Here is an 8,906-nt window from a genome sequence, read left to right on the forward strand (position 1 = left end):
CGCTCGCGAGTCTGGGAGGCCGCCATGCTCTTTCCTTACCTCTCCCAAGCGGGCCTCCCGGAGAGGGAGGGAGGGAGGGAGGGAGGCTGGGCGTCCGGCCGCGCTCGAGTCCCGCCGCTGCCGCGCCCACCGTCGGCTCCGCCCCTTCTCGCTCCCTGCTCTCTCTCCGCGGCCAGAGGCTGGCACCGCGGGCCGAGGAGGACGCGCATGCGCGCCGAGGGTGGAGCCGCTGGGCGAAGAACCGGAAACTTAGACACAAAGTTCCGAGCCCCGCCCCCTGCCGCGCTGCCCTGCCGTCTGGCCCCGCGGACCCGCTCCCGCCCGCCCGCCCCACAGAGCGACGAGTCGGCTCGGCTCTCGTGTGCGCCATGTCTGGTTCCTCCAGCGTCGCCGCTATGAAGAAAGTGGTTCAGCAGCTCCGGCTGGAGGCCGGGCTCAACCGCGTGAAGGTGGGCGTGGGCGGGCGGCCGAGGGGGAGGAGAGGGCGGTGGCGGCAGCGGGTGGGACCCCGAGGCCGAGCTGGCCGGGGCGGGCGGGACCCGCGTCCGGCTCTCGCTTCCCCGGGTTTGGACGCGCGCTCGGCGTTGGCGGTCGGCGAGCAGCTCGCCTGAGAGAAGTAGCGGCGCGCCGGCGCTGGGGTTTGGGGGGCCGGCTGGAGCGCCCTTCCGCCTCAGGACTTTCCAAGGCGGGCTGGCCCTGGGCTGAGCGGCGGCTTTCCGCATTCCGGTCCTCCTCCCTCTCTGCCTCCCGCCCTCTCGCCGCAGAGACTCCGCGGCTCCCCTCGCAACAGCTGCTGCCCCGCGCCGTCCGCGCCCTGCCCGACCCTCTGCCAGCCTCCGCCTCTCGCCGCCGGACGGGGTGTCATCCAACTTTTGTTTCAGAACAGTATTTTTCTTTTGTTCAGAACTTTCCCAAACCCAGTCCCTTTATAGTAGATTGTTACCTCGGGCTCCTCTCATCCGCCGAAAACAGACTTGAAAACGAATTCTTGGGCATAACTTAAGCTATAGGTTAAAGAAGCGTGTTTTCGAAGCGTTCCCGAGTCTCACGTTACCGCAGATGCCCTGCACAGCCTCGTACAAAGCGTGCATTTCATAGCTCTTTGGCACAGTTTGCTGTGATCTGACCTTGGGGATATTACTGGTCCGCATACCCGAGGACGCGGTTAGGGTGGACCAGTCCTATGTACTTTGGCGTCTAGTTAGCATTGACCTTGTCTTGGGTATTTACTTTGGGGGAAAGCCGTCTGTGTGTGTTGGTATGATAACCTGACCTTCAAGTGCTGTTCCAAGTTTCTCTTGATTTTTTAAATCCTCAGTGGATTGGCTTTTTTTGTGGTGCAAGTCACCTTACATGTGAAACACTTACTGTAATTAAAAAAAGAAACAGAAGAATATATAAATCATGCGCTCTGTTGAAAGAAGCAGCCAATTTCCAAAATGCTTTGATTCTGTACTCATCAGGCTAGTCTTTACTTCTCCCTCAAATGTTTTGTGGAGTAAAATGGTCTCCCATTTACCTACTTCCTTAAGTAGAAATGTCAGGGACCTAGCTTACTCAGTTGTGGTCACCTCAGGAGGGAAAGTTAGTTCCCATTAGTCTTGGTGTGGATTCCCCTCCCTTCCTGTCCTTTTAGTGCTGTAGACTCCATTGCTGTTTGCAATCCTTTTCTCTAATCTCCAGATTCTTACCTCATCCCAGTAGTTTATGGTTATCTTGGCTGGATTTAACACTGAAATTCGAAATCATATATTTCTTAACTAATCATTACAGTATCATTCAGTTGTGCCTTTATGGTACATTGGAATGGCCCAGGAAAGAAAAAAATAAGGGGAAGGGGCAAAAAAAAAAGGCTGGTTGAAAGCAGTACCTATAAATAGGGTGCTTAGTCCTAGTCTCTAAAGAAAATGAGATGAAGCCCTCAGACTAAAGTACTCCTCCCATGGCTTTACCATGAAAATACTAGTCCCCCATGAAAGCTCTGCAGAGAGATGCCTGCCTCATATACCTAATTCATTAGGAGGCTTCGGATTGGGATCATTAATGCCACCACCAGTGCTTTGGTTTTAGAGTTCTTGGTTTGTCTCACACTAGGGCTGTAGCAAGGAGGGGAGGGCATCCTACCTTGGAACTTTAAATGAGCTTTTCTTTAGACCCATTGCAAAACGTGGTTGGTTTGATTTCATTTTGTGAATCTATTTTATCTATGAGTCTGTGCTAGGTGCTTTTTTGTGATATTTTATTTGTAAACTAGCACAAGTTTACTGTTTAAATCTTTGTTTGAGTACAGCTGATAAAAATTATCACAAATGCTTGACAACTCTCCCATATGTAGGGTGACCATACACTTTATTGCCAACCCAGGACACTAATAATTGTCAGGATTATAGAGTTTCAACCTCCTGGATGGTGATGATTACAGTGCTTTGGCTCACAGCTTGTTCCAGTTTTAGAGCCTTTGTCTCGGTTCTCCCCACTGCTTGGAATTAGTTTCTCGATGATGGTTTTACTTGGCTGGATCTCTTGTCAGCGATCTCAGTTTAAATGTCACCTCCTCGGAGACACTGCCCCTCAGGTTACAATCTAACAAACCACTCTTTTTTTTCTGCAGAGCTCCTGCCTTTTCCCTTGAACTGTCAGCTCTGTAACAGCAGGGACCTGGCTCTTGCATATTCTGTGTCTAGAAGTATATTTGGCACATAGTGGTGCTTGAGATGTTTGTGAAAGGGAGTTAACTTGGAGCCTTCCTACACTTTAGGCAGAAAATTAACGGAAACTTTACTGTATCCTCACTGCTGGTTAAAGTAAATGAAACCAAGTTATAACGTTGTGAAAAATGATACACCCATTCCTGCCCCCCCCCTTTAGCTACACATTCTTTTGAGGGGAGCAGGATGGCCATTTGTCATAATACTTGTTACCAGGTATTTAAAAACTACTTCTTTACATAGTTGCTAAGTAGACCTATGGAACACATTACCGTGGGCTGTTGTATAAGCCAAAGAGACAAACAGATTCCACGAAGTTTGGATTCTTCTCAGGATGATGGATCCCTTTATCAGGTTAACGTCTGGGTACGACTGTAATCTGCAGGATTTCTTGGTATAGGGAGCACTTGTGACACTCTTACCTCCATTTCAAATGCTGAATACCCAGGCAAACTGGACACCTGCTCTCACTGTCCTTGAGGAGAGTTAAAACTGAGAATAAAGTAAATGGTTTTCCCATCTTCCTAAAACTCAGTTCAAGACTTAGGATATTGTTTTCATTTGGGTCATCTTTTAGTCATTCATGTTCTACATCTGAACCATTCAGTTCATTGTTTTGGTATCTTGCATTACCTTAACCAGAATATATACAAATAGTAGATGTTTAAGTGATACAGGATATAAACAAAATAACGATAAAGCCATAAAAGTCCCTTAAGTTCTGTTTGAGTGACATTGCATACATATATGAAAATTAGTAAATCACATTTAAGACAAATATAGTTTCTTAAAGGAATGCTGCTCAGTGAAGTTAAACCAAGGTTTGCTATCAGTCTTTCAGTCACATGACACTGAGCAGAAAGCTGTCACTGTCCAGTTTTGTAACATTAAACAACTGATGGTACATAATACCAAAACAATGAACTGAATGGTTCAGATTTAGAACATGATGTTCATCCACAGTAGCACTTTTCCAGTAATACTGCTTTCAAGACGAAGTAATCGTTTTCTAGAACTAGAATTTTAACGCTTTTTGTTTAACCTCTAATGTTGTGTACTGCTTTTAATAAAAAACAAGATGCTGCATACCCTCAAGGTTGTACTTGCACAGCCTATTTAGTAATAAACTAGCAAGCTGTGCTATGCTTTGCAGATAAATGGAGTCGTACTGTTTATATATACTGAATCATTTGATGTTTCTAATAAGCAAAACAAAACATACTATAAACTAGAATTATTTACATGCAGTGTTGTAAGCATAAGAGCCTGGTATGGCTGTTGACCTTCAGTTAGTATGTCATCTTCTTTTGAGTTAAGAAAAGTGTGTACTGGGGGTATTTTGAAAGATTTGAGAAGACCTTCATCAAAACATTCTCACTCACTCCTCCCTTGTTTTGTACAGGTTTCCCAGGCCGCTGCAGATTTGAAACAGTTCTGTCTGCAGAACGCTCAACATGACCCCCTGCTGACTGGAGTGTCTTCAAGTACGAATCCCTTCAGACCCCAGAAAGTCTGTTCCTTTTTGTAGTAAAACCAATCTTTGGAAGGTAAGTTTCCTTACGTTAAAACAACAGAACCCCACGTAGTAGGAATAACTCGTCAAGTCTGTCTCTGTAGCACTTACAGGTGACCAAGATCATCCCATGCGCTTTTGTTTAGCACTTCAAGTTTCCAGTCTTTTTGTGAGGAAAGTGAGGATTGATGAAACTTGCTGATTTAGTAGTCTTGAAGACAAATTGTTTCTGTTTTATCATAAAAAGAGGATTTAATAACCATAAAGAGGGTATGGGAGAGTCAGTAGAAAATGTCACTGCTGTGACAAGATGTTACCTTTTACAGCATTGACCTAATGCTATATTTGGGGTCCCTGAATACTGGTTTAATTTTTGAGTATGTAGCAAATATTTAGCCAGTTAAAAAAATCTGCAGTGTTTATGGGGATGACTTTTAAAGTACTTCCAATTAATTTGGATTAATTCTGATGTTATTGCTCTAATAGAACCCAGCTATAATAGGGCAGCATAGCAAAGAATTTGGATTTGTGAACACAAGAGAAAATCAGGAGATAGTTCAATAAGCTGACATGGTGTCAGCATTTGGAGTTGGGAATAACAGGTTTTACTTTTTATTCCTTTTTTTTTTTTTTTTTTGAGGAAGATTAGCCCTGAGCTAACATCTGCTGCCAATCCTCCTCTTTTCGCTGAGGAAGACTGGCCCTGAGCTAATATCCATGCCCATCTTCCTCTACTTTATATGTGGGACGCCTACCACAGCATGGCTTGCCAAGCAGTGCCATGTCCACACCTGGGATCCGAACCAGCGAACCCCTGGGCTGCTGAAGCAGAATGTGCACACTTAACCGCTGCACCACCGGGCTGGCCCCATATTCCTATTTGTTAAGTAAAGATAAAACGAGGGAAATGAAGCATGTGAGTTCATGTTGATAGGCAGTGGATTGGATTTCAGAGGATTAAGAAACTAAAGGATGGGCTGGTTTAAAGCATGCTTATATGTTAATCTGTACTTTCCAATTCAAATGCCAGCGTGTGTAAAAACATAATGTTCAAAAGAGGTATGACCCACAACATGCTGCAGATAATTCAAAATGTAATCCAAGGGCACTACCTTTTATAAATTCAGAGTACTTTAGTCAGGGTGTGGACTCACCAGTATTGACCTATGAGAAGCAACCTTAAAATAGTCATGCGCCACATAACGAGGGTTTGGTCAACAGAGGACCATATATATGACAGTGGTCCCATAAGATTAGTACCATACAGCCTAGGTATGTAATAGGCTATACCATTTAGGTTTTCATAAGTATACTCTGATGTTTGCACCAAGATGAAATCCCCTAAGGACACATCTCTCACACCATATCCCCGTCATTACAGGAAGCATGACTGTAGTGCTTAAAACAAAAAAAAGAAGACTGTGTGGCACACGCCCTTTACAAACATTCTAACTCCTCAAAGTCCAGGAAGCTGCTTCCTAAAATACCATGTTACATAGTTGTGCCCTCCCTAATTAAGCTTTGTAGACTTGAGAGCGTCCAGGAAGCATGTATAAGTACAACATGTTGCCAGTAAGTACAATGATTGGTTAAGTTGGTTAAGATTTTTGAAACACCAGGAAAAAAAACCCTTTGAGTAACAGGTTTTCCGTGAGGAAGTAATTCTTTTTAATAGTCTAGCAACTTCATATTTAACAGTTTAATACTTCCCTGCTTCTGGCAACATTAATTCTTCATGGCAGTTTTTGGAAATTTATTTTTATGGCTTATTAAAGATTCTTTTTAAACCTCTATTTGTGTTGTATTCACTTTCCAAAGTGGTTTTTTTCCTCCTTCTTCTTCTCCCCAAAGCACCCCAGTATATAGTTGTATATTTAGTTGTAGATTCTTCTAGTTGAGCTGTGTGGGATGCCACCTCAGCATGGCCTGACAAGCAGTGCTAGGTCTGTGCCCAAGATCTGAACCGGTGAAACCCTGGACCACCAAAGCAGAGCGTGCAAACCTAACCACTTGGCCACAGGGCCGGCCCCTAAAGTGGTTTATTTTCGTTTGATATAAAATACTATTAAGACATCTGGCTTCTTAATTGGCTGTTAATAGTTTCATTTCACAGGAGTCTATGACTTGTTTAAGGTTACAGATATGGTGGGGATAAGAACCCAGATGTCAAAGTAAAATAATGGCTATTAATCCTGGCAGTATAATAAAACACCTTTGTGGATATGATTTGAAACACTTTGGGCTAGGAAAAGAATATTTGGATGTAAAAGCATTTTTTCTCAAACTTGAATGTATCTACAGTTCGCCTTGTTAAAATGCAAATTCTAATTCAGTAGGTCTGGGGTGAGGCCCTAGAATCTGCATTTCTTACAAGCTCCCAGGTTACACTGATGCTGGTGGTCCTAGGCCCATACCAAGTGGCATAGATGTGAAGAATCTATATTTGAGTGTTTATACTCATAGCTTTTATAATTAAAAAAATAGATAATTTTGCAACAGCTAGTACAAGGAAAATAGAAATTACCATGATTTGCATGCCTAGAAATAACTCTTGTTAACAGATTATATATATAATTATTTTTGGTGAGGAAGATTCGTCCTGAGCTAACATCCATTGCCAGTCTTCCTCCTTTTTTTGCTTGAGAAAGATTAGCCCTGAGCTAACATCTGTGCCAGTCTTCCTCTATTTTGTATGTGGGATACCTCCACAGCGTGGCTGATAGGTAAAGTAGGTCCACCCCTGGGATCCGAACCTGCGAACCCAGAGCTGCCGAAGCAGAACCTGTGGAACTCTAACTACTTGGCCATGGGGCTGGCCCCTATATTTTTTTTTCTTTCAAAAGGAAAAGATTTATGTATTTTTAAAAATAGTGAGGATCATAGTATGTACAGTTTTTTGTTCTGCTTTTAAAAAAACATGAATTATCTTATTTCATTAAATATTCTTTGTAAATGAGATGTTGAGTGGAGGTACTATAACTTATGTAACTTAATTATACTGCATTGAATATTGAAGTTTGCAAATTTGAGGCTTCACTGAGGCCAGTATCTTGGTACCTGTATGTATACTTTACCTAATTACTTCTTTAAGATAAATTTCTAGAAGTAAAATTATTTAATAAGGGATGACATTTAAAATGTAATGACACTAGTCTTATATTAAACTTTTATATTATTCCATCTGGAGCTTGAGAATGTTTTTGCTGGGCCCTTGCCAAACAGATCTGAGCCTATTTGCTGCTATTTTCTGCCTATCTTGTTTTTGTAATTTGCACTGATTATCGTACATGTTAAGTGAAGTTAAACATGTTTTTTCACCAGCCTCTTGAACATTTTTGTGATGGAATATCTAAAATTTTCAAATAACTATAAAGATGAACCATGTATCTACCATCCTGAATTAAATGGTTTACCTTATTTTTAAAAATGAAAGATACACTTTTTCTACCTTTCCATAGAGATAACTTATCCTGAAGTTGGTATGCCCATGTTTTTACTTTTTACTACATATATTTATTGTGTTTTATAGTTTTTAAACATAGCTATTGTTTCTTTAAGGCATAACTATTGCATTACTTTTGAGGTCTGTGTTGATCCATGTTAATTGCCATCATTTTAATGGCTGTATGGTATTCCACCATGTGTAAAACCTAAGCTTATTTATCCATACCCATGTTGAGTTGCATTTAGGCTATTTCCAGTTCTTTACTAATGAAACACTGCTGTAGTTAATGTCCACGTACATATTTCTCTTTGTGTATAGGTTTACCTAGGTAAATAGAAGTGTGATTGCATCTTCTTCCTAGTAGATATTGCCAAACTGCTCTCCTCACTACTATTGCTCATTTCCTAGGGATGTTCAGATTTTTCTCAACTTAGAGACTTTTATATCAACCTTTTTTATTGGGATAGAGTATATTTTGGAAATGATCTTGGCAAGTTACTCTTTAAATCTCTTTATTTATGAACCATAAATGATACATAGTTCCGTGTGGTTGTGAAAATTAAATTACATTTTACACTATAGGCATTCTCATTTCTTCCTACAAACTCTGTTATGTCTTTTTTTAAAAGACTTAGTTTAACTGAAAGCACTTGTATAAACTGACATTAATATGAATGCCCTAAAAGTAATACAAGATGTACTGCTATTCAGAAAAGACTATTGTTCTTTGAGACTTTTGCCCTAATTCACTTTTTTTTCCATTTCAGGTTTTCTAAACCACTGTTCATGAACCAGTGAATTCAAAGGAGAGCTGAATTTGAAGCCTGTATAAAAGCTTATCCCTGTAACACGTGCCATACTATACAAACTTCTGCTTTTGTCAGTCCTTAACATCTACCTCTCTGAATTTTCATGAATTTCTATTTCACAAGGGTAATTATTTTATATACACTGGCAGCAGCATACAATAAAATACTTAGTATAAAAAGTTTTTTTTGCTTAATTATTGGTATTAAGTACACTATGTATTTATTTGTTTTGAATACCTAAGATAAATGGCAGTTTTCCATTGTCCTTAAGAAGGGGTTAAGTTTTTAGTGTTTGTTCCACCAAATCTTCTCACATAACTTTATGTCTTATATTTGCAAGATTGCTAGGGAATTAAAGGTAAATGGCAAACTTTTATTCTTTGAAGGGTCAGGAAGAGGCTGATAATAATACTACAGTTTCTATCCATGAG

At 41.2% G+C, this 8,906-nt stretch overlaps 1 protein-coding gene across 1 annotated transcript; it reads left to right on the forward strand.

Moving 5' to 3' along the window:
* On the forward strand, nucleotides 1-8,654 carry GNG5 (G protein subunit gamma 5). The gene is made up of 3 exons (XM_014740078.3): nucleotides 1-449; nucleotides 4,111-4,255; nucleotides 8,434-8,654. The coding sequence occupies exons 1-2, from the start codon at nucleotides 369-371 to the stop codon at nucleotides 4,234-4,236; spliced, it is 207 nt and encodes a 68-aa protein (XP_014595564.2). The 5' UTR covers nucleotides 1-368; the 3' UTR covers nucleotides 4,237-4,255; nucleotides 8,434-8,654.
* The last annotated feature ends 252 nt before the right edge of the window (nucleotides 8,655-8,906 follow it).

This window comes from Equus caballus, chromosome 5 (assembly GCF_041296265.1).
Source record: "Equus caballus isolate H_3958 breed thoroughbred chromosome 5, TB-T2T, whole genome shotgun sequence".
In the NCBI taxonomy this organism is placed as follows: domain Eukaryota; kingdom Metazoa; phylum Chordata; class Mammalia; order Perissodactyla; family Equidae; genus Equus; species Equus caballus.

Excerpts from the sequence above, each read along its gene's own strand:
- GNG5 (XM_014740078.3), top strand. The coding sequence starts at position 369 with ATGTCTGGTTCCTCCAGCGTCGCCGCTATGAAGAAAGTGGTTCAGCAG. Across the intron at positions 450-4,110 it reads CCGGGCTCAACCGCGTGAAG|GTTTCCCAGGCCGCTGCAGA; the intron begins GTGGGCGTGGGC and ends TGTTTTGTACAG.